General features: G+C 35.5%; 5 protein-coding genes across 5 annotated transcripts; 2 read left to right on the top strand and 3 right to left on the bottom strand.

The window, feature by feature from the left end:
- The first annotated feature begins 929 nt into the window (after positions 1–929).
- Positions 930–1,878, top strand: LOC110712961. The gene is made up of 2 exons (XM_021891419.1): positions 930–1,494; positions 1,590–1,878. Exons 1-2 carry the CDS (start codon positions 1,333–1,335, stop codon positions 1,854–1,856), a joined length of 429 nt encoding a protein of 142 aa, XP_021747111.1. The 5' UTR covers positions 930–1,332; the 3' UTR covers positions 1,857–1,878.
- A 2,490-nt stretch (positions 1,879–4,368) lies between these two features.
- Positions 4,369–6,339, bottom strand: LOC110712982 (replication factor A protein 1-like). The gene is made up of 9 exons (XM_021891441.1): positions 6,196–6,339; positions 5,852–6,113; positions 5,645–5,744; positions 5,433–5,563; positions 5,283–5,361; positions 5,057–5,168; positions 4,855–4,980; positions 4,655–4,765; positions 4,369–4,503 (listed from the first exon to the last, which is right to left on the bottom strand). Exons 1-9 carry the CDS (start codon positions 6,337–6,339, stop codon positions 4,369–4,371), a joined length of 1,200 nt encoding a protein of 399 aa, XP_021747133.1.
- A 1,781-nt stretch (positions 6,340–8,120) lies between these two features.
- On the bottom strand, positions 8,121–11,063 carry LOC110712983. Its single transcript, XM_021891442.1, has 4 exons — positions 10,084–11,063; positions 8,690–10,031; positions 8,490–8,551; positions 8,121–8,202 (listed from the first exon to the last, which is right to left on the bottom strand). Exons 1-4 carry the CDS (start codon positions 11,061–11,063, stop codon positions 8,121–8,123), a joined length of 2,466 nt encoding a protein of 821 aa, XP_021747134.1.
- A 577-nt stretch (positions 11,064–11,640) lies between these two features.
- On the bottom strand, positions 11,641–12,991 carry LOC110712984. The gene is made up of 2 exons (XM_021891443.1): positions 12,100–12,991; positions 11,641–11,996 (listed from the first exon to the last, which is right to left on the bottom strand). The coding sequence occupies exons 1-2, from the start codon at positions 12,989–12,991 to the stop codon at positions 11,641–11,643; spliced, it is 1,248 nt and encodes a 415-aa protein (XP_021747135.1).
- Positions 12,992–22,904: 9,913 nt separating this feature from the next.
- On the top strand, positions 22,905–27,381 carry LOC110712939 (transmembrane protein 258-like). The gene is made up of 4 exons (XM_021891403.1): positions 22,905–23,061; positions 23,159–23,265; positions 26,913–26,991; positions 27,105–27,381. Exons 1-4 carry the CDS (start codon positions 23,059–23,061, stop codon positions 27,150–27,152), a joined length of 237 nt encoding a protein of 78 aa, XP_021747095.1. The 5' UTR covers positions 22,905–23,058; the 3' UTR covers positions 27,153–27,381.
- The last annotated feature ends 538 nt before the right edge of the window (positions 27,382–27,919 follow it).

Below are 27,919 nucleotides of genomic sequence, written 5' to 3' on the forward strand. Positions count from 1 at the left end.
GAGTGACACGTGTCACATCCTGATGTTGTTTTTATTCCCTCCAAAACTCCCCTTTCAGTTTTAATCTTTTATTTATTTATTTTTTTTGTTAATATTTGTTTCTATAATAATATCATTCTAAATATTTTATATTATCTTTATGACAATTATGTATTCCTTTTTTTTTAGGGGAACAAATATGTATTCCTTTTTATTTGGTGTTCATATTATATTATCTTTTAAATGGAGCTGAGTATTATTAGATTTTGCCAAAAAAGAAATTATAAATTGATTCATATAATAGATGTTATAGTAATCACTTTGAAACATCACTTAATTTTTTTTCAAATACCTCAGTCCTCGGCTAGCTAATATTTTATTTTAATTTAATATAACTATATATTTAAGTTAATTACAATTTTGTTTCTGAAATTTTACTATTATACGTACATATTATCACAAATTAAGGATTTATAGAGTATATTATAGGCGTATAGCTATAAAATAAAAGATGTGTTTGACAAATGATTTTTTAGATATACTAGGGGACTAGAGCGCGCTACGCGCGCTTATGGTTTGTAAATCACGTTCGTTTGTCGTGTTTAGAAATTGGGCAATGTTGGGGGTTTAACAAAATTGAAATGTATGTATTCTATGATTTCTAGATAAAATACAAAGTGTGTAGTTGTGAATTGTAATGTAAGGGAGTATTGAGGATTAGGGAAAAAATAGTATAAGTATATGTAATAATATACTTTAGATTTTATGCATTTTTTCCTTGTGTATCATAAACAAAGTGATGTATATACATCATATATATTGATACGAAGTGTTAGAATATTATTGATGTAAAAATTGCATGTATATGTTATTTTAAAATTATAGATAATCTATATTACATGTAGAAGTCAAGTAATCTATTAAAGATTCACTTAAATTTATAAGTTGGAGTTAGAATGCTAGGTATTGAATTAGGTTGGATGTTATTGTTGACTTTTGAATATAATTATTTATGGTAGATGTTAGAGTTTGTATATTATGCATTGAAAAAGAATAATTGGTGTTGGAGTTATGGGTGACTAATGTGTTGTTGATTGGAGATTGGAATGCTAGGCATTGAATTAAGGTGGATGGTTATTGTTGACTTTGGAATATTATTATTTATGGTAGATGTTAGAGTTTGTGTATGTATTGAAAAAGGTTAATTAGTTTTGGAGTTATGGGTGACTAATGTGAATTGGTAAATGATATTTATTGTAGTTTGAACGTTGTGCTTTTAGTGTTTATTTGTGTATAAATAATGGCTAAGTAATTGTAGTTGTTTGCATGAAAAAGTGAATTATTTGATATGTGATGGCTAGTAGAGGTGGTGTGTGTGGGCGCAAGCCTTTTGTGCAAGGGTCTCGGGAAACAATAGCCAAAACACATGCGTGGTTGAATGATATGGAAACCTATTGGGAAGGAATGTTTTTTAAGTTTGTGTTTTCTAAAGAATATTATGATCAAGGAATTATTGTAAGTTTTTGTGAGACTATGTTTACATAGTGATTATTTTTCATGGTTTATTTTTTTTTGTTGTGTTGTTAATCATGTTTGATGATTTGATGCAGAATGTTCCGTTGGGGTTTGCTAAAGCACACTTTGGCTTGTTTCCAAAATCAACGGATGTTGTTGTGCAACTTTATGATACTCGCTTTGATGCTCAGCTGAAAATCAATAGGCGTGATGAAAAGCTTATTCAATGTTTAATCAAAAATGGAGTTGATGCTGCGATTGACTATTATGAAATACAAATTGATGAAGGAGCGAATATTAGTTATTTTCATGGAAATCCTATAGTATTCGATGTCACATTACAATTGAGTGCTGATTCTTAATGTAGTGTGTTGGTAGAATAATAACTTCTTATAGTGTGAATAAGAGTGTTATTATTATCTTATTGTGTTATGAAATAACAATTACAATAAGTTAAGTGTATCATCATTTTCTCACATATTTCGGTATTTTAATATGTTATACACATATTTTGGTATTGTAATAAATAGAAATTATAAATCAATTTAGATATGTATTTCATGAGTTAATTGGATTATCTAATAACAAATTGTAATACATTCTAATATAAAAGGTTTTTGACATATGTGAAGAGAAAAAAAATTATCCGGGATTATTTATATGTAGGCTTTTTTTAACAAAAATTTTTTTTTTTAAAAAAATTACTTTTATAATCGAGTGTTTGCGCAAATAGGTGCATTGTATGAAACAGTGTAATTTTTCTTCTTCTTTTGCATGGTATGATAGACAACTGAAAAGACATTTACGATAATTGATGGTTTGCGTTGCTTGAAAACAGAGAAAATAATCATCATTTTCTCACATTTTCCCAAACTCGTTTTGCATTCTTGAAAGTTGAATACCCTTCCTCTCAATTTCTCCCGTTTCATCTTCTCCATCTGCACACCTAATTGAAATATCTAAACAACACCATGTCTGGATTTGATGATAGTAATAGAATCTTTGATGATTGGTACCAGAATTTCCTTGTCAAGCGCAAAGACAGCCTTCGTGGCCAGTTTGTGGCCTGGGGAGGAATTCAAACACAAGCTAAAAAAGAAGATGGATGAAGGATTGTGATGCGCAGATAGCAAAGTGTGATGATGTGGCTAAGAGGAAAAGCAAGGCCAAAGAGAAAAAGCCAGGAACGCAGGGCAAGAAACCTGAACCCGGAAGCAACTATGAAACTCCAATCAAAGTCGACAGCGATTCTGATGATGACGAAACACCAGTGAGAATGATAAGATATGTTGGTGTGCAGGGTGAGCCATCTAAATTCAGAGGTCAATGCAGTGGTACTAAGTTGGTGTTTGGTGCTGGGGTCGAAGGAGGGGAGGTTGATATGGATATCAGCGAGGATGAAGGTATAGTGAAACATGTTATTGACACAACAGTGGGTGCGTTTGCTGAAGCAGAGGAAGAGGAACATGTTGTTCGGGTTCAGGGTGTTAGTGCAGCGCAACAGAGCCCACAGCAGCAGCAGCAAAAGGATTCGGAGGAGGAGGATGCAGATGAGGAAGAGGAGGCTGAGGAGCAAGGTGATACTTCTAAGTCAGCTAATGGTCATCCTTACCATTATTATTCTCCGGATATGTCTGAAAGCGATGATGAAGCTTATGGGTTTGATTCTGATTAAGATTCAAAGCTTTCTGTGTTTTTGTTCAGTGAAGTAGCTTTATTTTAGGTCTTTCTTAGTTATTTTAAGGCATTATCTATTTTGAACCTAAGTTATGTATTTATGTTAGATGTATTAATACATGATTGTAGGGGTCTTTTGTTCACAAAATATGCTTTGAATTATTGCTGGTGGTGTATTACAGCATGCTTGTTATTGTTGAAGGTGGATATTGCTTGTGAATGAATATGATTATGCTGGAATTACTTATGTCTTTGATTGTTGATTGTGGTTGAATGAAATATGTTAGTTTATTTTGAGCTAGATAGTTACAATGTGATTTTGCATAAAAGCAAAGTGTTCATTGTGAAAGGAGAGTGATTTTCAGTCCATTTTGATATAGGTGAATTTTCAGAGTTGTAGAATGTTTGGCAGGGAAAATCAGTTGAGCATTGAAATCATTCACAAACAAAGAGTGTTTGATCTTTCAATCTATGTAATGCTGGCAGAATTTTGGTGCTGTGAATATGCGTAGAACAAGTACATATCAGGAAGCCTATTTTGTTGTAGTTCTAATACTAATTTCTAATAGCCATGACTTGTTTAACTAATGGGATTTTTCGTTAAAACTAAAAAATACTTGTCCTAGAAAAACTCAACCGAAATTTGTTGCTGTAGCGTGCTATACGGCAATGTAGTTATTAATAATATTTAGACAATGCATTTTGAGAGCTTTAGCACGTAAAAAATAAGGAAAAAATTGCTAGAAAGCCGTACACATTAATTCGGAAGAACTAAAACAAAATTAGTGATTATGTGTGATATTTGAAGGGGAAAGGCAAGAAGATTGACTATTAGTAAGGAAATTTTTAAAAATGGTAGAAATAGCTGCTAACTGACACAAATCATGCATTGACTGTGAAACATTAGAGTATATAGTACAAGAAATTTCTGAATTGAAGCCTTAGTTTAGTATGCAGCAGATAATTTTTTTTACAAATTGAGCGAAACTGCATGCAAGACAAAACAACAACATACAAACAAAAGCAAGATTTAAGTGCCAATCAAAAGCAAGTCTTTTTGGCAGGTGATTAGAGAATAGCTAACTTACTAATAGCAATTACTAAGGTCTCAAACAAGAACACAACTCAAAATGATAAGCAACGCTCATCGAGAATGATGTGTTCTGATGTGAGCCCGTAGATCAGCAGACTTAGTATTCACTCGCGGGAAACTGACTGCACTACCCACCTAAGTACCCCTGCCCTGTTCAAGGACTGTGCTGGGTGAATTATGATGTGCATTGGTGTGTTCTTCAGTGCTACAGCAAGGTGGTCAAAGTCACTCCAATCATCCTAAGATAAATAGAATAGAAGAAAGTGTCATTGCAAGAATAGGTTTATATAAGCGATTTTATTCAATAAGACACTTGTTTGATTAATTAGGCACCTTAATTTTCCTCTCAAAAATTTCTAATGTAGGCAACTGGAGGATTTTCTCACATACTGGACCAAAGGCAGTCAGGCGGAATGTTCCAGTATTGTCTGCTGCATCAAAGGTGAAATTAACCCTGCAATGGCCTGGAGTTAGTGTTTTAAAATTGAGTGTAGTAGTTGGCTGCATAAAATAAGCATGCTGAAAAGCAAAGTGCACCTTTCAGTGGAAGTGCATTTTTTGTTAGGGCAATGTGGACAAAAAAATGGTACATTTGCAGCAACTCCACAGCGTTTACCACAGCCATCACAGCCAATGTAAGCAATGACATTGCTTAGCTGTGCATCAGGAATTGTGACAGTGATTGTGTACACCTCTTCTTGGACAGTGTTGTCAACCTGGAATATTTAGGGTGAGTTAGAAAATTAAGTGCTGGTGGCAATGGGATAGGGAGTAGTTGCCAAAGAGGCTCACATTTTTTTTGATGATCTGATCAAGTGTTGTAGGAACTGGTTCAACACCAACAGTCATGAATTCGAGTTGCCTGGCCATATAGTCAGTAATGACATCTAGATGTGCATGAGCCCTATTGACAGTAAAAAGGGCAGGAAGAAGTGAATTGAACTAAGGAAGCTAAATATAATTCTATAATACAATGTAATCTTAGTGCTGACCAAGAACACTAAGGTTGTTTACTTACCAGGCTCTTAAAGCTTCAACTTTCTCACCAACAGGGGTTGGGTTAATTTCTGTAGACATACTTGATTGCAGAGAAAAGCCTGTGAAGATTGCATTAGTAATTTGATATTGCGGAACCTTTAAAATAATAGATGGTGTAAATGTGTATAACCTCTGTGAGTTGCAGGCTTAAGAAAAGTTAAGCTTACAACCAAGGGGCTGGATGACCAATCCTTAAGGAGTTCACAATCAGAAGTTGCAAGCTGACCCCATGCAGAGATGATCATGGGTCTAGTACCAGTGCTGCAAGGGCAAGGAATTGTAAGTTTGTATTTTGGTTAGTATATTGGTAGTGGTGCTGTTAATGTGCAACTGAGGTGTTACCTTTCATCAACAATGCTTATATCGCGCACATCAGCAACTCTACCTGACTTGTATGTCACTTGGCGGACATCTTCCATGTGGACCACTACGCCTAGCAAATCTAGCAAACGGCAGCAGATGAGTTCAATATGGCTAAGAGATGATGTGGTCTTAGGTAGTAAACACAAAGGAAGTTTTCATGCAATGAAGACAATACAAGCAGCTTACCAAACCGATCATCCTGATCACTGGTATTAGGGACATCAGCAATAGGGATGTATTCTGGCAATACAAGTCCTTCAGTTCGATCAACAGGTTGGATTTTAGTCATGCCTCCAAAGGTTAGCTCACATTCGCCTGGGAAGGAACTGAACTTGGGGTTTACGACTCTGACCGGAGCATTAGCAATTTCATACTTTTTCTTGTGTTCAAAGACTCTCTTGAAGTGGTCACATTCATCTCCGAACAAAGTAGCTTTCATGTTTTTTCCCTGCATTGCAAAATATTAAGCTGATGTGCAGTAGCATATGCTTATATATTTGAAAAGAGGAAGGGTAAATGGTAACATATACCTCATCGTCTTCGAATACCAGCTTTTGGAATATTTTTTTGTTAGGAGGAGATCGGATAGGGGACTTTTCTTTCACGGTAACCCGCACTTTGTATGCTTTCGTTATAGGTGAAAGCTTGTCCAAAGGAGTGTATTCAGGTTTCATCTTTGGACATGAGTTTAAATAAAAATGTTACATGGGTCTAAGTTGTTTTATTTTGCAGAGTCACTTATTATTTGTTGTAGCTAACAATCTAATATGTTATAACTGGATTTTCAAATGTACAAATAATCTAGGATGATATCTGTTTTATTTTATTAACTCTGCCACTTGTATTGAATGGTAAGGCACATGAGGGAATCTAGTATGAATAAGTATTTTGGCAGGAACAGCTTTAACTTGCAGACAATAGAGTGACACTTAACCATATATAAAAGAAAGGTAAGTGTTCACAATTTTACAAGCCTTCCTTTTCATTTTTTCCCCTACAGTGTTGTAGCTTAGTGTTCTCAGAACAAAGTAGGCAGCAATGTCCAGCTAAGGAAAGAGTAAGATGGAAAGCAGTAAAGAAGGTGACCTCCCCAACCAGCAAAGGTCAAGCCCTCTGGAGGAAAGGGTTGTTGTTTTAGAGCAGAAGGTGGAGAACCTGGAAGCAGTTGTGCAAGCACTTTGCTTTGAGCCAGAAGATAAGCAGCCAAGCCCAAAGAAAGAAACTCCAACAGAGGGAACCAGCAAGCCTAAGATTATTCTTGGCTTGGATGACATCCACCACCATTCAAGCCCGGAATATTCACCTGAGAGTGATGCTTCTTATGGTGGTCGTTTCTAAGGGAGCTCTTAATTTATATCCACACTTGTTGTAGGTTTTTAGGCTTACTAATGTTGGTTCTTAACTAAAAAGGTCTTATTATTGTTGTTTTCATGTAATACCAGCTTCAAGCTGGATTTTCAAAGTGGGAGTAGCTAGTTGTTGTTTTTTATCAGTTGTACTTTGTCTTTAAATCTCCCAAGTAGTAGTTATTATTGCTATAAGTTGTATTTTCTAAGTACTAATGGTTATCTATTGGTGTTGTGTGGATTTATTTATTATGTCTGTTTTTACCAAAAAATAAGTCCTTTTTTTTCCAACTGCACATGCAAAACCTATTATCTTCACTAATGCAGAACTAAGCAATTCTCTTTGAGATTGAATTTTAAGGCATGGTTTCCATGCAAACTTGAAGATAAAGAAAAGTTTAACCATTTTTAGATTGTGTATTGTGGTCCAGATAAATGAAGTCTGAATATGGCTAGCTAATACTGAGTTCTAATTAAGCAAATTCTATAAAAATTTTGAATTGTCAGCATATTATCAACTAAGGCTTGTATAAAAGGAAGTGGTAACTTTAGTAAGGCAAAGCTTTACAGGTAAATGTACCAAAAAGAGAATTTTTTATAAGCTTAGCATTTACATAATGTGTGTCAAAGTGCTAGTCAAAGCTAGTATAAAGGGCACTGATTATAAGTTCAGGAGAATGTAATGTGAAAGTTGTTTAAAGTGTACATGCAAATTTCGAAAGCTAGGTAATGCACCCTGTATAAATTAAGCAATTGATAAATTTCTAAATAATATTATCTATAAAACAAAGCATGATTATCTGTCATAGAATTATACAAATGAAGTTTTAGGTACATGGTTTGTTAAGTGGCTTAGCAAGTAAGCTAGAGTGAGTGATTGTGTCCTATCTTTGTAAATTGAATCTAGACAACAGCAAGGCATTGCTAATTTGAAAGCAAAAAGAAAATTACAAATGAAAAACTGAGTTTAAATTGAAGAGGAAAAGCATTTATGGACGTACCTTGTTAGAGTGGGTTTGCAAGCAGTTATTGCTAGATCACAGCAGCAGAAAACTAAAGTGACAGAGATTTTTCTGTAAAATAAAGTAGAGCATAGTATGGACCAGCAGTCAATAAGATGTGTGTGGGAAAAGTAAATGCTGAAATTTGTACTGTGGGTAATAGAATGAATGATGTTTTGCTGCAATACAGCTGCAAAAGCAAAGATGTAATACAAAAGCAAAAATGAGATTTGTCTTTATAGCAAATCTGATTCATTTTTTTTAAGGGTAATAAGGTTGGAAAACCTAGGATATTTCCATTTTTGTGTTACCAATTTCAATATACTTAAGATTGTATTTAAAAATAGAAAAGTGGGGAAAAAAAATCACATGCAATAGGTGCAAAAGTAACTGTATATATCATATAACATAATACATGGCTGTAAACATAAATATCTCTAGAACCTTTTTATTGTGCTTTAACACAAATGAGCTTACGAGAATTTAGAAAGCTTAACCTTAGGCTCAATTACATTATAGATATATAGAAGCAAAAGCACCTGCATTTGTAACATGGTAAATATTATGTTAGTTACAACATGTAGAATAGCTGATTTAAAATTAGGCTAGCAGATTAAGTAATTAGGGAGCTATACCTTTACATTCTTGTATCATTTTATGCTAGATAATTGCAAGACATCATACGCTACAACGTTTTTCAGGACCGGTGAAGTGTGTTGTTCATTTGGGTATGGTGTGATCACAGTCACTTTAGCTGACTTCTTTGCCCTTGACAAGGAAACATATAGTTGTCCATGGGAAAAGCATGGTTGTGGGAGGTAAACTATCACTTCGCTTAGTGTCTGGCCTTGAGATTTGTTTACAGTCATTGCAAAGCTGAGTTTCAGAGGGAATTGAATTCGCTCAAACTGAATAGGATATTTTGTTGATGATGAAGGTCGGAGATTAACACGATGAATGAATACAAGCTCTCCTCGACGATGACCAGTGGCTATAGAACAAACAATTACATTCCTTCTGAAAGACTTGCATATAAGACGTGTTCCATTGCAAAGCCCATCTGCTGGATCAATGTTTCTGAGCAATATTACAGGACTGTTTATTTTAAGAACAAGTTCATGCGGAGTCATACCACCAGGGGCTAGCTGGTTTAGGAACTCTGTAGGGTAAATGGCACAATTGTCATCTAGCATGCTATCAAAGCTCTTGTAAATTACAGAGTTTCCTGGAAATTTTTCTATGAGAACAGTGTTAATAGCATCAACTGCATCATTCAATGGTGTAAGAATGGCTCTCTCTGTGAATATATCTGGTGAAAATAATGCATGTTCTAATTCTGGAAATGCAGTAGCAGCTAGGTGATTGATAGGATCATCACTCTCATGATAATAACTCACAATGTGAGGAGGAACCTGAACATAAGAATTTCCATTAGATTGTAGCTGGCCATTGCCCAAACTCAGCAGAAATGAAGCATATGGGGGATCTTCTCTTGCTCTGATGTTTTCAGTTAGGTGTAGCTTCTCTAGCCAAGGCCAAATATGTGAGTTTACCAGGCTTGCTGCAACAACTTCTCTTTGAGTTTTGCGAGGAACAACTGGAAAAACCTGCCTAAAATCTCCCCCAAAAACTACAATCTTTCCACCAAATCGTTGTTCTGCGTCACAAAGGTCACGAAGCAAAAGCTCAACTGATTCAATGTTTTCTTTTTTAGCCATTGAAGTTTCATCCCAAATAATAAGAGCTGTTTCTCTGATTAAAGCAGCTAGGCTGCCTTTTTTGGGAACATCACAGGCAAGAGATGTCTCTGAATCCAGGGGAATCTTAAATCTTGAGTGCGCTGTTCTTCCAGAAGGGATGTTTTCTGCAGCAATCCCTGATGTAGCTGTTGGCAGAACAATCTTTCCTGACATGCAAACCTCTGCGTATAACGCATTGTATAAGAATGTTTTGCCAGTTCCTCCAGGACCATCAACAAAGAAACAGCCAAGCTTTCCTGATTGGACTTGAGAAATAATCCTGTCAAATGCAATTTGCTGAGCTGAGTTCAGTTTGCCTCTACAATCAATACACTCTTGAGGAATAGGTGCATCTAACTAAGGCATCAATGATGTCTTTTGTTCTGTTCAGCTCTTCTGGCAGCTCTTCATGTAAGTGATCAAGATGGAAATGAGCTAATGATTTTCCCATAGACTCTAAATGTCGTTCAATTGACTGTATAGTCAGCAACTTAACACGGAATTCGCTCCCAGGATCAGCATGCCTGTAATCATCAGATAGGTCATTGTAGAATCGCTGCCACAGTCTATTTGGGTTAGTGGGGTTGCAGAACACACAAACAGCTGCAAATAAGCGCCGTAAGGCTCCTGGCAAGTGTATTTCTGCTGCTTCAGCCAAGCATGCATGAACAACATTGTCTTCTTCACATAAGCCTCTTTTACTAGTTGCTTCTTGAAAAGTGGTGCAAAGTAATCCATTAACAATCCGAAGGTCAGTGAATGACTTAGGGCTGCGTACATTAACAAGCAACAACCGTAAGAAAAATTGCTCTCCTTCTGCTGGTGTCACACTTGCCAGCCGACCAACCACAAGTTTCTTGTTTTTCCGTTGAAACCATCTTTTCTTACCGGCATCCCATCTGTTGTGCTCTATAAATTCGATGTAAAGGTATCCTGTACCTTGAGGTGAGGCTGCATTTGCCTTAAAAAATTCTGACAATTGAGTTTTGGATCTACGCTCATTTAGCATGGCAGAATCTAACTGTTCATGAGCACGTAACTGAACAGTTTGCATGTTTTCCAGATGCACTGCCAATTGTTGCACAGGTGGGTACATCTCAAAGAGATCAAAGGAAAAAATTCGCCAAACTGCCTCACATGGTGACACCCATCGTCCAGACTGAAACCTCTCTATTTCATCTTCAGAATTTTTTTCTATACCAACCACATTGAAAGAAACCCTATCATGGCCCTTATAAACATACTTGTACAGATACTTCACAGCCTTAATAGATGAGCACACTTCTACATTCAAATGGCAATCAAATAACATTGAAAGGTATGGATTGTATGGAATGACCCAGCGGTTATCAAGGCTTGCACCCCTTATTCAGACACTTTCTCCCATATCTATTCTTATGTACATGGGATATCCATCATCGTGGTTCGTTGTTTCATGTAAAAAATGTTTCGGGTAGCCATATTTACAAGACAGGGGAGAATTGTGCTTTGTAGTCATGCATGCACATTCAGGGTTAATTTCTCCACATGGCCCATGCATCATATGCCGTACCACAATCTTCCGAAGTTCTGGGGAGCGGTGAGGTGGCAGCTCTGCAGAGACAAAGCGATCAAAATCTGTAGGATTTTGGATCTTGTAGCCTGGTTTTAAGATAATGAGAAACTGTGCATGAGGTAGACCCCTTTTTTGGAATTCAACCACATATATCATAGCAGCAACTTTTCCAAAAATATGCTTCTTCATTATTTGTTTTTTCAAGCAGATCGACTTTGCCCGGAAAACACGAGCAACAAGATCTGGTCGGTTTTGCGCTGCTTCCCCAGGAGCCAGTTCTGCCTTAATCTCTGGCCAATTAGCATTGCAAGTCATTGTGACAAACAAATCTGTCTTACCAAATCGTTGAACCAAAGCCATTGCATTTAAGTAGCGGCGCTTTCATGTCTCGTGGACCACCAATAAAAGTTGGAGGTAATATAACTCGCCGACCAACATTCATGGGATTTGTTTCGCCACTCTCAATTGAGTCTAAGATCCCCTGGTACAAATCAGCTCTGATTGCATGTTGATTGTGTCGGAAAAAATCTAGGCGAGTATTTTCAATATTCACATACATATCGTCTATATATTGCTGAAGACACCGGCCTGCTCTAAGAAGCATGTTGTTTGGCCGAGATTGCAGCTTGTAAGCATAATATTCACGAGGCGAAATATGCCTAGCTGAAGTACCACTTGCATCTGCTAGACCTGAAATCAGGATGCTTGCAATGTCTGTCAGATAAGGCACACAATGATAGGCTAAGAGGTATGATGAAAACAAGCAAGTTCATTACTGAGTTGAAAAGCTTACGTGTTGCTTCCTGTTCAAGAACATCTTCCTCTGTGTGTATTGCAGCCTGTTCGAGCACATGTTCCTCTGTATGTATTGCAGAGGCCATAGCAGAGTTTCCTTGCTCCTGAGATGCGCCGCTTTTTTTAGTTATACCTTCACTCCAACCACAATCACCATAAGGAAATAAGAGTGGGTACTGCAGAGGATCATAACATCCGTAATGATGGTATATACGATGAGGATCGTTTGATTTTCCTCTTACAACAATATATGGGCTGCTGGACTCACTTGACGATGTATCGTCAGGCCAGATCACAGCCACCTCATCTGTTGTAGGAGCATTATAGGTGCGTTGGTCTACAACAGTGTTTTTGTTGATCAAAATTTGTGTGTCTTCTTCAATGTCAATTTCTCTCAAAGATCTGAAAAAACGAGCGTATGGATTATGCTCAGTTACCTCCATAAGTATATTTATAATATGCTGTCTAATCTGATTAAAGCAGTCTTTCCTAGCAGTTGCTTCAAATTGGCCATCATAAAAATAGAGCTGCAAATATCTGGGACCTTTATCACCAGGGATTAAATCAGGCAAGTTATGGTAAATCTGGCCATGCAATTTAAAGACATAAATTCCTTTTTCTGTATCTGCATCATACTTGCCACCCAATGAGCTAAATGCAAGTAAGTTATTATATAAGCGGATATATTGTCTAAAAAGCATTGCATCATCTTCATCAGATGTTAAGAGTCTATATAATGCAGGAGGATAATCATTAGTTGCTAATTCAATTGATCCATTTCCACAACAGAAATGCAGTGATTCATGCTGAAATTTTTTTGCATTACAGTGCCCACAATACCTAGGTGCTTTAAGCTTCAGAGGAGCAGCTGGTAATTTTAGACCAACCATAGCAGCTGGAGATTCTGCTATGCATGGAGTAATTGCCACATTAATTTATTGGTTTGTAACAGTACAAAACAAAAATCTAAGAAATATGGACAAGAAAACTTACTTGTCTTCTTAGTAGTGGGCTGCTTCACTACTTGCTTTTGAGAAAGATCAGCAGCAGTCTCTGTGATATGTAAATGTAAGAAGCAAGGTCTAAGCAATCAGGCATCTAAAAACTAACTGAAAAGGTAATGTGCACAGTTTTGTTGTTAAGATAGCATTAATAGTGGTCACTGCATATATAATGTGTTTATGTGTCAACCTTTTGCCTCATGGACAATGATAATTAAATAGTTGTTGTGTCAAAGCTTAGCTTGCTGTTAAAAAACTATACTGAAAAAAGTCTATTTGCAATATTAACACCTAATATGAATTTAATTATAAAAGGGAAGAGGTCACTTTGAATTGTATTTTTGTTTCCACAGGCTAACCTACTGACCTTTGCCTGAGCTAGCTGTGGTGTAGATTTAAAATTACCCTCTGTTTTTTTTTTTTGGGGGGGGGGAGGGTAAGAAAAGCAAACAAATGAATATGAAAGGAGATGGGGATAAATTTCCAGTAATGCAGAATCATGATATTGAAGCTAGGCTTCGAGTGTTAGAGTTAAGCGAAGCTAATCTACATGGAAAATTATCTAATGTCATGTCTGTTCATTCTGATGCAGAAAAGAGGATAACAAAGCTAAAGAGGAAATTAGATGAAATATCAACTGAAGTTTTAAAGATCAGGAAGCTTGGTAAAGGGAAAAAAGCTAGAAAGAATGTTGCAAGCAAAGCTGGTGAATTTTCACCTGCTGTGCAGATAAGAAAGAGCAAAATGCTGAACAGAAACTGCAATGAAGATGCCACCATTGTTGTTAATGATGAGGATGCTGGAATAGCTCAGGAAGATGTGAACAAAGACATTGTCGAAGAAAATGAAGTGAAAAGTGATATAGTCATCCAACACTTGTGGTGGGGATAATACACAAAATAAGAATTTTATGGGATCTTCATGTAAATGGCTTGACAATGAAGAATGGTTATTATGATCTTAATGTTGGCAGGGAATTGTGCACTCTGAATTTTAGCTTGTTTTTGTTATGTTGTAAGCCATTTTAGATTTTGCTACTTTATAATGTATGAATAACCTCTACTCTAGATCCTTATGATGCTGGGTTATAGAGTTGTCAGGGGAAAATTGTTCAATTTGTTGTAAAAGCAGAAATGCAAATCTGAAGAGGTTATTATTAAGTCTATACGATATGCTATTCTGAACTATACCATGTACACTTACTGGTTGTCTTAGTTTGTGATTTCTTCAACTTTGGGTTCCTTGTTTTGCCTTGTTCACTGGTTTCACCTATTTCCCTATATTCACAGCAACCAGTCAATGCTAAAGAAGTGTTGTTGTTAACCATTAAATAGAAAAAAATATGTGTCTTAGTGACAAATAGAAGCAGTAAGACCTTATAGGAACAGGTGGTTCAGACATAGAAGCATTTGCTCGCTTGCGCTTGCTAGCTCTCGGATTATTAGTAGTATTCTGATACAGCATGCACTGGTCTAAAAGTGGCCTTCCAGTAGCCTCACTGGCAGTTTGTGCACTATTCAATTCAGGTGCATTAACAGGCAAGACATGAGGGCCTGTAATCAAAAGACCATGTTATCTAAGTGCAGCAATAAAGCAATGCATAATTCAAGACTGTGGTTTATAGTTAGGAGTGTTCATTTAGCATGCCCTATGAGTATCAGTCTAAGATCTTTATAGTTCACAGCCATAGTACTTATCCAAAAGACATATAATTGTTCTTACTTTTACTTCTGTTCAGCAATCCGGCAGACAATTGATCACCTCTGGCTAAGCATGCCTCATTAGGTTCTCTGTATGATACAAGCAAATAGGGAATTTAAATGAATGTGAAAAAAAGTGTGAGCAAACACTGAGAGTAAATTAGCAGGGTACATTTGCAACCAGAACAACAAATGACCTTATTGAAACAGGTGTCCCAGACAAAGCTTGTAAGCCCTGTAAACGCTTGCTAGTCCTAGTTTTTGCAGGACCTTTCTTAGCACCTAAGCAGCGTTCTGGAATACAATGAGAGTACATCTCCCTGCCATATTCAAAAGCTTAGCTTGCCACCCTCTTATCTTATCTAAAGACTTAGACAATAACTCCCAATAATGTATTTTTTTTAACTTATTTGGGCTGATGTTAATGCCTAGGTATTTTCCAAAGGAAGAGCTAGATCTAAAATTACATATAGAAGTAAGATGGTGTCTATATAATCCATTTTTGCTGGAAATATAATGCTGGATTTCAAGTCATTGACTTTTAAGCCAGAGAAAGCACCAAAATCCTCCAAAGTGGAAAGCATGACAGAAAGATTTTGAACATTAGCAGTTCCAAAAAGGAAAACATCATCAGCATAGAACAGATGGGAAAGGCTATAATTTTTTGTGATTTTTAGAGGTTTCCACACACCATTTCTAACACTATCCTCAATTAGTAAAGAGAGTCTTTCCATACATAAAAAAAAAGATAGGAAGAAAGAGGGTCTCCCTACCTAATTTCCCCTTGATGGTTTAAAACTTTTTGTAATTCCCCCATTCCATAAAACAGAAATATTGGTGGAAGACACACAATGCATAATCAGTCTGATGGTGGACTATGGGAAATCAAAGCATGTAAGAGTATCTGCAATGAAAGACCACTCAAGACAGTCATAAGCCTTTGCTAAATCTAGTTTCAAAGCCATGATATGTTTGTTCTTCTTACTCTTATGAAAGATATGAGCAACCTCTTTAATAAGGATGATGTTATCCTCCATACATCTATTTTCAATGAAACTAGACTGAAAGGGGCTGATCACTCTATGCAAAATGGATTTCAGTCTTGAGGAGATGATTTTAGTGACCAATTTATAGATGGTATTACAAAGACCTATTGGTCTAAAATCATTCATGGTGCAAGGGTGATCTTTTTTAGGGATGAGGGAGATATAGGAATAATTCAAATCTGCTGGAATAGTTGAGTCTCTAAAAATGGAAACTACAAACTCATGAATTGAGACTCCTAACTCATTCCAGAAATGTTGATAGAAAAGAGACTGAATACCATCTAGGCCAGGGCTTTTAATGGGATCCATCCTAAAAAGATTGGATTTGATTTCATCCAAAGAGGGAAGAGCAGAGAGAAGCTCTTTGTCTGAAGGATTTAAGGGAATGATAGAGACACAGGAAATAGAGGATTGACTAGACAGGGAGCTACTAAACAAGGAAATGAAATGACTCCTAGCTAGGTCCTTTAGAACCATTTGGTCATCTATTAAAACACCTGAAGAATTAGTCAAAGCTACAATTTTGCTTCTGCTTTTCTTAACTTTAGCAAGGATATGAAAATATTTGGTATAAAAATCACCAAATTTTCTCCAATTAATACCTGCTTTTTGTGCCCAAATCACTCTTTCCATTTTATAGATTCCATTTAATTCAAAAAGAAGAGACTTTTCAAGGTTGACTAAAAAGGAGGAAATGTATGCCATTTATTCTAGCCAACAAAATCTTTTTCTTTTTAGTCAAATTCCCAAAAATATTGTCATTCCAAAAGGGGGCATTTTTAATGAAATTAGATCTGCCTTCTAAAAAGGGAATGTGCTGATCATTAGCAATCCAATTTGAGGTGAAAAAGTCCTTAAAATCCTTATGTTGAAGCCAAACCTCTTTGCATCTAAATGGGAAAGGGTCATTATTTCTTTGGGAGCATAAACTAATCAGAATAGGGCAATGATCAGAATATGTTTTAACAAGATTAGTAACAGATACCTGAGTAAAGACTTCCATAAAGGCAGCATTAACAATTTCTCTATCCAATTTCTCTCTGATAAGAGCTCTTCCATGCCTTGCATTCTCCCAAGTGTAAGGATTGCCTATTGTATGAAGATCCATCAAACCAGCTTCATTTGTGAAATTTGTATAATCCTTACATTGAGAAGATCTGAAAGGCCTTCCCCCTTGTTTATCCCCTTAAGATGTAATCTCATTCATGTCTCCTACAACCAACCAAGGAGTGGCAGAGGGAGGAATATTGCTTTGCATTTCATTCCAGAAAGCATGCCTCTCCCTAGCCACACTAGGGGCATGCATACCAGTGACAAGCACCTCTGAATTATGATTATAAAATTTAAAGAGGGAATGAAACTTATGGTTGTCATTATTATACAAGATCAGATCAACAGTTGCTTTAAAAAATAGGCATATTCCTCCCTTTAAACCTCTTGCAGGAATTACCCTTTTTTCATGAAACCCTAGCTGCTTCATGAGATCAGAAGCTTTCCCATCATCACACTTTGTTTCAAGCAAAATCAGAATATCAGGTTTATGCATCTTAACTAAATCCCATGCATGTGATATAAAGTCATCATTATTAACACCTCTAACATTCCAAACTATCAACTTCATTTTTAAGTTAGGAAGAGGTTTCTGAGGAGATAACCTGGGAATGTCACCTTGTTGATGATTGATTGGTAGGAAGAATTCCTCTCAATCCTTCCAGTGTTGCCAATGTCCCAGACCGTGAACATCCTCCACCTTGATCGGTGATATGTAAGTTCTGAGAGATGGAAGCATCCTGTAATTCTCCTCCTGGAAAAACAGCTGCACTTGAATCCCTAATACTTCCCCTAGAGTCTGATAGATCGCCATAGGGGGTCCCTGAAGAGCCATGTCTTGACCTTCTGTTGCGCATTGCAAGGGAATGGTTGGTAATTTTTCGTGCATGCGTCTGAATTGGAGTAGTCTGTCGTGAGATGGCTAGTTGAGGGATAGACTCATCCTTGCATGAGGAGTTAGAATCTCCTCCCTTCTTCTGAGAGCATCCAGAGCTATCATCGCAGATGATGTCTGAAGAGATTGAGATGAGGGGATTCGAGTTGTTGTGCAAATAGGGCGAGGGACTATGGGAAATAGAGGTAGAGTAGATGGGGGAGGCGATTGAGGTTTGTATGTCCATTCCCTCGCAAAGGATGATTTCTGGATATGGTACACTACTGACGGTGGAGGTGTTGTTTGTGGTGGCGGAAAGTTCAGATTGAGTATGCTTGGGATTGTGGCTGAGCTGCATGGAGGAGGGGTCAACACAGTTGGTAGGGATGGAATGGAATGTTTCCTTGTTGGTACAGGTTTCCAAACAGGGATGGATGGGTTGGTGGATGATGTTGGTGGTTGAGTTAGGGTCATGGTGGAGGGTGTGATCACTTTGTCCTTTTCCATTTTCTTGAGAAAAAACTGAGGAAGAAGATGAATGAACAGTTGTAGTTGCAGAAGAAGAGATAGAGCTAGGTAGGGTAATGTCTGAAGCAGGAGTATTTAATGCTTTGGAAGAAATATTTTTTGTGGGAAAAACTTGAGAATTGGTAGAGTGCAAATTTGGCAAAGCTTGAATGTGAAGATCTTTATCAATATTGTTCTCTGACACAATGTCCAAATGTTGAGAAGTAGTACTTAGCTCAAGTGTATCAGTGGTACAAACTTTACTTGGAGTAGTAGAAATATCAATTATACCCTCTTTAATGCATGGAGACGAGTTAGGTGGCATTAAGTTACCAGTAATAGCAACTTGAGTCTCTTCCTCTTCAGGCCTGCTTTCAGCAAGTAAATGCCATGAATGCCTCGAGCCTTGAGCAAACTTATTGCTGGGTAATACTTGTTTCTGTACTTGAGCTTTGTTCCCTTGTATTTTATTTTTCCCAGTTGGAATGTTGTTGCTATTTTTAGCAATGGGTTGAGATTTGCCTTTTTGTTTCTTTGATCCACTTACCAAAGTCCATGGGAAATACCCTTCTGTTTTATCATAGGAACAATCAGGAAGGGCCCCTACTTTAGTTTTGGCCTTACTTGTACTAGCAGCCCAATGTGAGGTTGAGGGCTGTGTTGTCAATGAAGAGGTGGTGTCCAAAATTGGTGCCAAATTCTTATGTGGGGTCCCATCTACTTGCATATCAACATTTGAATTTCCATGCAACACCTGGGAACATTCCTTAGATTGATGCCCAATTTTTCCACACGTAAAGCATAGAGAATGTATGTTTTCATATTGGACATGCTGTCATCCACCTCCAACCCAAACCTTAGTGATTAGCGAATTAGTCATGCTAATTTCAATACAAACCCGTGCATATCTTGCTCTTGATAACTTATCTGTAGCATAATCTACTCTTATAGGGGTGCTAATGCGCTTTGCAATATCAAACAACGCTTCCTTATCATAATATTCAACAGGCAATTCTGGAAATCTAATCCAAACTGACATGATATCAAAATTGGTAGAAGAAGATATGAAATTTGGTTTCCACTTGGATAATACTAAATAGGTGATCTAATATAAACCAAGGTCCCCCATACAAAGCCCTTTCATAATCATCCAAAGTTGAAAATCGAAAAAGATAAACATTGTTTCCAACATCTATAGTTTCTAGCGTACCACGAACCTTCCACATGATTCGTGCACGAGAAGCCATAAAGCTAGGTCTAATATTGAGACCTAGACACTTACCCATAAGAGTTAGTTTCCAAGGCTCTCTTAGTCTTGCAAGTGTTGCAGGTGTAAAACCCACCGCTAAAGGAGATGCTGGTAACTCTTCTGCCTTATCATCCCAATCAAGAGATGTAATAGCAATATTCCTTGCTTCACTGAACCATTGAATTGAACTTTCCACCGCTTCCCTAAAAGAAATTGCTGCTGATGGATTTTTAGATTGCGGGGCATTTATATTAGAAATCATATTAGAAGTCATAGGTTGACAAACATCCATATGATCGCTAGAAGGAGACTCTTCTGTTGATATAGCAACTATATCATTAAGAGGCCTAGAAACACTCTCTTCCATTATGGAAGTAGAAGAAATAAAAATACTAGAAAAATATTATTCTAATCAAAGCAAACTCCCAAGGCCTCCACACCCCGGGGTGTGAAGAAAATCCCTAGTGATTTACAATGAAAGTGAAATATTTTTTTTATATTTTTTTTTAGAATTTTTTAGAGAAATTTCGTAGAGAGCATTTTTCTAGAGAGAGATATTTGAAGCTCTACAAAAAGGTCATTAGATGATCATTATTTAGATTGAGCCACATTAAAAAGCCCTTGTAATCGTGTTGATGTTCGTCATTGAAGTTTTCAAAAGCACCAAAGTCCTCCACTCGTGAAATAGGTTAATTAAACCATGTAAATCATTGTATTTCCCATACTATCAATCTTTATATGGCTCTCTCATTATGTACTTTATTGACTATTTTTCCACAGAAATCAAATACATCGTTTGTTTCAACTCATAATTAGAAGAGATTGCATGAAAGTGAACCCCTGAATTGAATTCATAATGGTATAATTGGTTGATCGTTGTCACACATAGCCACATAGGGCTGTGCACCGGTCCAGGACCGGAACCCGAAATCGAATTTTTTTGGAGACCGGACCGTAATCAACCGGTCCGAGTTTTGGTTTAGACCTGTTTATTCTGGTCCGGTTTTGAATCAGAATGGACCGGTTACATAATTTTTTTTTATTTTTCTTTTTCATTTTAGTATCTTAATATATACATACATTTTTAACGTTTTGTTTTGTTTGCGTGCTTTCCTATTTTGCACCTAGAATTTATAAATTACAAGTTTTGTACCTAAAGTTTTTAGAAATTTAAACATAAAATTTAAAATTTTCACCCAAAAAATTACAAAATACACTTTCCGGTCCATTTCGGCCCAGACCGGAAACCCGGAATCCCCAATTTGTGAGGACCGAAGACCAGACCGGAATCAACCGGTCCGGTCCAATTCCGGTCCGATCGCGGTCGGTTTTCCGGTCCAGTTCCATTTATGCACACTCCTAGTCACACATGCATACATTGGTTTTTCCCATTTATTAAAAGTGCAAATTGGTATTCCATTTTGCTCATTTTTAACGCATAACTAAATCGGCTTCACTCTATTTCCTATTACTTGAAAAATTTAGTACAAGCTTTGAGCCCACAACCTTAAGTTTACAATCTAAAGCGTTAGCCACTAAGCTATCACCATATTACATTTCATTCAACCAAAATCAATCATCAATAAGCTTATACTAAAGGCGAAACCAGGAATGACACTTGTCATTTCTTGGTTAAAAATTTTCCCGCCTTTTTTTTCCCTTTCCTTTTTAATTTTTTTTGCCATATTTTAATGACATCTATATATTTTATGATCTATAATAATAGTCATTTCCATTTTGACAACATATTTAATCCAATATTACTCAATTCAAATTTTTACATATATTCTGTATATACTAGGAAACTTTTAATTACAAAAATACTACGGAGTAACATAGATTAAAAAAAATAATAAGGTATTGGAATCTATTGTTTTCCAAGATTATTATAATATTATCAATATCAATTTTAAAGAAAAATCATTTTGGTAGCATACTTTGTACGGAGTATTAATTTTAAAACAATGCATAACGTTTATAAGAACAAAATAATAACTTTGTTATAGTATACTTCGTATGTAACATATATTGTAAAATTAAATCTAATTGTTCTAAACATTTATGTGATTATTTTAGTTTATTTTAAAAAAAACCTACTACTCACTAAAAATATATTTAAAAAGTTGATTACGGAATACTAATTATCCTAAAGTAAAATGAACTCAAATTAATTTTCATATTATGCTGATCAAAGTGTGTCAAAAATTTAAGGACAAATGTATATGAGTTCGTATATGGGTACTTACCTAATTACCTAAGCTAATAATTTAATTTTCTTATATAAAACCTTATATCTTCTAAGTTTCTATTACTATATATATATATATATATATATATATATATATATATATATATATTATACAATTCAATTCAATAATCTGTACATTTAATTTAAGTTATTTTGTTACAAATAATTTTTTTGGATAAATTATTGTTGAATTAACACCATATTTATTATTTATTTATTGTAAAATTTAATTATGACCGTGCATGGCACGGGATTTAACCTAGTTAAATATAAATAATGATTTCAATGATAAAATAATGTAGTAACTCGGGGCATTACCTAAAAACCTAGTTTATATCTATATCTATCGATACTTCTATACTTAGCATTTATAAACATAAACCTCAAATTTTTCATATGACACATCGCATCACAAGTCACTCATTGCCACATCTCACCTCCCTTAATATTTATGTTTAATCCTTTATGCATACTAGAACTTGCAAATTCAAGTAAAAAAAAATGAAGTGTTTCATTTCCACCAAAATAAAATAAAGTTCAATTAATTAGTACACATTACATAAACATATGAATTATAGTAAAAATTGTCTTTTCATCTCCTACACTTTAAATATAATTTAAACTTATATGTCATTTCATATCCCATAATCTTCATGTATATATATCTACCTAAGGGTCTGTTCTCTTCAGTTTAATTTCAGTTCAGCTCTAATTAGTTCAGTTTAGTTTCTAATATCCTTCTCTCATAAACAATTCATTTCAACTCTATTCAATTCAGTTCAGTTTAGTTCCTAATATCATTTTCTCATATAGAATTCATTTCAAATCTATTAAGTTCAGTTCAGCTCGGTTCAGTAAATTGGAACAGACCCTAAATTCCTTCACCTTCTTTCACAGTTCTAGTCTCACTCTTTTTTCTTTTAAGTTTTAGAAATTAACAATTACTTCATAAAAAAAAAATACCTACATCTAAAATAATTAACCTAACTAACAACCAGTTCATTAAACTGGTCAAAAAGCTAGTTAGTCTTGAATTAGTGATGCGATTCCGGAATTGATTTTCATCACTCGCGTCAATGACTTTCAAACACCAAAAAGACAATAACACATTAGTCTTTGATTAGTAAATTTTTTTTTAAAAAAAAAAAAAAAAAAAAAAAAAAATAACAACTCCCCAAGAGAGTGTAGCGCGTGCATCCTTTCAACTTGTTTCAGTCTCCCTGAATTCGCTGAAGCAACGCAAAAACCTTGAGCAGATCGCGATTTCTCTTTCTCGTCTCTCATGGTACCAATCTCTCTCCTCATATTCCATTCTTCTTCAAATCTTCATTTTTAATCAATTTTTGATCTGTAATTGTTTCTCTTTTAATGGTGTTTTTCAGGCTCAATCGGCAAAACCCATCACTAGTCCTGTTCCTCCATCGTTGTATCCAACCCTAGCTTTCTTCCTCCTCGTTTTTGGGCTCATTGTCACTGCATCTTTCTTTATGTAAGTCGATCTCTACCTAATGTTTTGAATTTTTATTTTCATTGAGTAATTATTGGTTTATTGGGTTGAATTTTTCTACTTTTTGTTGTGATTTTGTATTTATTTGATGGGTTTTTCTGTGAGATTTTTGTTTTGAATTGGGATTTTCTGTTTAATGTCATATAAAATAGTATTTGTTTATGTGATTGTTGTGATCTGATCTCTGAATTGGGTATTTTGATAATGAAGTTAAACTAAGATTGAATTGTTATAGTAATGCATAGAACTTGTGAATTTGATGATTCCGAACCTGGTGCCTCGTCGTAATTCAATTTTTGTGTTTGTTGATGCCCTTGTTGGGTATGTTGTGGTAGAGTTCAAGTAATGTTTTTGCAATTGAGATTAACTAGTCATTGTTTCATTTAGTATGTGAAAGTGGGAGGTCGAGTTTCCGGCTTTTATGCTTGATGAGTGGAGCTGAACTTTTGCAAATTGAGGATGCAAATGAAACCCTAGTATTACTGTCGCGAAATGGGGGGAGATGGGGTAAGGGAATTTTGAAGGGCTTACAGGCTATTCATCATTATTTATTAATACTAATACATCAACACCTCATAAAATTAGTGAATTGCTAAACCACGTCCGGTATTTACCGGGTAACGCCCGTATTTTAACATGACTTTACAAACATCTCCCCATATAAAATTGACCCTATTCCACTTTCACTTTCTTTAACCACTCTCTAACTTGTTACCCCACCAACCACCAAACAACCATCACCTACAAACAACCACCATGCCATATTTTTTTTTTAAATATTTGTTTTACACCAATTAGCACAAACGGTGAATGAACGAGTTTAAGGAAGCAATGACGCCACTAGAAAGATCGTCGGAGCATAGGGAGTCGGTAAGTGCTATGAAATTTTTTTTATTATTATTTTTATTTTTTTCGTAATCATAGAAGGAACACCTGAAATTTTAGAATCACCCTTGGAACATTCTAACATCTTAAGCGTTCAAGGGGGGAAACACCTGAAATTTTAGAATGTTATAGGGGGAAACGCCTGAAATTTTAGAATGTTCGAGGGGAGATTCTAAAATTTCAAGTGTTCCTTCCATGGAACATTATAAAATTTCAGGCGTTCGTCTGGAACGACTGAAATAAAAAAAAAAAAAAAAAAAATTAAAAACAAATACCTGACGCCAACCCCCTTACCTTTTCGATTGATATCGTCCCTTGTAGCCGGTCGCAATCCTTGGTGGCGACGAAATTATGGTGGCTTTGTTTGGTGGTGACGGAATTGTGGTGGTTTGCATTGCTTGGTGGTGGTGATTTGATTGGTGGTGTTTGTGAATGAAATTTTTAAGGTGAAGAGAGAGAAAAGTAAAAGTGAAAATGAGAGAGAGAAAATTGAAGAGTTATTTAAGAAAGGGTTACTTAAGGGAGTTCATATAAAAATACGGGCGTTACCCGGTAAATACCGGACTCTGTTTAGTACCCCCCTAAAATTATGACCTTTTATAAGTTCATCCATTATCTATAGTCTGCCCATTCATGGCGACAACTGGAATCTTTGCATAGGCTAGTGTTTGTTTTCGTTGTTATTTGTCATACAAATGTCTTTTTTTTTTTTTGCCTCAAATCTTTTCACTCACTTTTTCCAAACCTATATTTTATTCACAGTCAGTAGAGTAAAACTTCAGGCTACTCTACAGTGTATGTTGTGGTTTTTGTTTCTTGTAAATATTAACTCTCACTAATTGGTATGCTTCTTCAAAGTCCTCAGCTAAGTTCGCTCTTTTTTGGGTTTAAATTTTAATTGAAAAGTGTTTGGACAAACAAATTGAAAGGGGTGAAAGTCAAAAGATTTGAAGAAGTGAACCTTAGACAAATATATAGAAGAGAAATAGGAAGAACTAAAGAAGTGACCATTAGGTGGAGGGTTTTATTTTTTTCTCTCTCCCATTTGATTTCCTACACCTGAAGGTCTCTATTCCTTTTAGGGGTTATTCGGTTCCCATAGTGGTATGGGGTTGGAATAAGGAATGAAACCATGATGGTATAGGTTTGGAACCTAATTCTTATTATCAAGTGTTTGGTTTAGTTCAGAAATGTTTTTTTTTTTTTATTTTATTTCATTTGATACTTGAATTATTGGTATAAGCCAAATCCACCTCCCCCTTTAGGTTTGTAAACCCCATTCATGGTATGGGTTTAAATCACTCTAAACCTATACCTCTTACCTGTATTTTGTGAACCAAACACCCCCTTATTGTTATCTAAATGACATATGAGGGATTGAGGGTATTAAAACATGTTAGGGATAGCATTTCTTAGTCTTATTCTGAAATCAGAAGATGTTGTATTGGTCGGTGGTCCCTGAGATAAGATTAATGCCTACTTGCCTAGTGTATATGTGTATGAGTCATGAATGTAATAGTGTGAATCTTCAATAAGACCTAGATCTTACACAGGTTTCTTTTGCTCCTGTGAAAGCCAGTCAACTGTAGATGAATATGCAGGGATTTTTATTAAGGTTCCAGAAAACTTTGAGGATGGTAGTTAGGAGTTAGGATTATCTTTTGGAAGACTTGAAGTCTCTAGGTTTTGAAAGTTATCCCACCTCAAATCTTACCAGAAAATTAGGAACTAAAGAAGAGTAAGTAAACGCCGAATTTAAGTATGACAAACTGTACAGAGAGTGCAATATACAATTGTTTTATTCTATTTCTTCCATCTCCTCATGATTTTTATGATGGTGCCTGGATTTTACTTTGTTAAGTATACTGACATTATTATTTTATTTTTTTATTTACTTATTTATTTTTTATTTTTTATTTTTTTAATTTTATAAAAGTAGTTGCCTTATTTTAAGGATGCGAATTTTGTGGGTATTATGACATTTCTTAAATTGGTTGTATGGAATGATAATAAATGACAATGTTGAGATGTACCAAAAATGAAGCAATTGTAGTATAGCATGATCAAATCAAAGGCATGTTTGGCAGTACAGTTTGTTCCAACTTCCAAGTATCAGTCTTTGATATAGTAGTGGTGATCAGTTTGAGCACTAATGTTGTAGTTAAAGAGAGGATTCTGCATGATGTATGATTAGTATTTAGGGTATGATTGTGTCAAGCTATGTTTTTAGATTTTTTTAGATCAAATTTTCTCGTGTAAATATTTTTTGAAACCTGGTTGTGTTGAATAGTTGTAACATCTAATTGGCTCAAGTGCTCAACATCTTACTGCTAACATTTATTGGTGATGAGCTATAGCTAATTAGCTAAACAATGGTGTGGTTTTCCAAACTGGCTGGAAGTGTTTGAAATGTAAGGAGTTCTTATCTTTCAATTTGGAAGCAAAGGTGAAAATTGTCTTGGAATCCTGCGTGAATATAGTGTGGAATATGGATTAAATTACGTTTATGTCACATTGACCAATAGAGGTCAGATTGTTAGAAACATTTGTGCAACACTAGTTGTATTAGAGAGTGAAATGCTGATTTGGATTATTTGGTGTTTGGACTTCGGTTTGATTTAAGTATGGATTTTGCTGCATTCATCTTGTGTGGTACTGGTCGATCAATGTTGATTAGCTCTGTCTGGTTATATGGTATCATTGTTAATGTTAATTCCACATATTTACTCTAATCTTTATTTTAGCTATGCGGCTACTTCTGCTAAGAAGAATCGAAGTCTAGCTAAAGAACTCGTCACTGGAGGAGTTGCTTCTGTCTTTTTGGTAAGCAATTATGCATCATCTAGTTTATACTACATACAGTATAATTTAACTTTCCGAAATTGATAGCCCTGTAGTCCCTCTTGAATTGACACAAATCTTTGTTTCTGTTGCAGGGCTTTGGATCTTTATTTTTGCTCCTAGCAAGTGGTGTTTATGTCTGATTTTTAGTGTTAAATCCATCTGTTTGCTATAGAGTATTGAGTAATAGTTAAAGTTGGCCATGTTTTGACAATTTTGCAGTTCACTGTGGCTTATTCATGAACTGTAATTATGGACCGCACCATGGTTTCTTCCATGAATCGGATTGATCAGTAATGCTTTATCATGGGAGGCTATACTTTTTGATATAAGGTTAAATTCTCAAATTCTAGTATGAAGAAAGAAGTTCAATAGTGTTGGCTGAAAGACTATTCAATATTTAATTGGTAGATGAAGTAGGACAAACTTTATGACTTACCACATTAACCACATGATGACATGATATAACATTAGTTATGCGAATCCGTCTCTTTATAATTTGCCAGCAATCTTCATTATTTACACTTTGTTTGGATTGAAGGAAACGGAGGGAAAGGAGGGAAAAAAAGGGTTATGGGAATAAATGAATAATAACGGACATTAAAGCTTGTGCTGACGAAGATGAAACATATTGCCGCCTTCACTATCATGAACGAGATGACAAATTTTGAGGAATCATATATTGGTGCTCGTGATAATGTGTAGGTACTTTTACTCCATGATGAAGGAATGTTGGCATTCCTTGGGATGTCATGGGAAGTATTGATGTGAGATAAGTTAATGTTTTCAGTTATGGGAGATAGATTGGATGATAATTAAAAGCATTCACAGTAAGGAACAATTTTTTTTTTTTTTTTTTTTTTTTTTTGAATTTATCGATCAAACTAGCCGCGAATTATCATTTAAATAA

Source organism: Chenopodium quinoa, unplaced genomic scaffold (assembly GCF_001683475.1).
Source record: "Chenopodium quinoa cultivar QQ74 unplaced genomic scaffold, ASM168347v1, whole genome shotgun sequence".
NCBI lineage: Eukaryota > Viridiplantae > Streptophyta > Magnoliopsida > Caryophyllales > Amaranthaceae > Chenopodium > Chenopodium quinoa.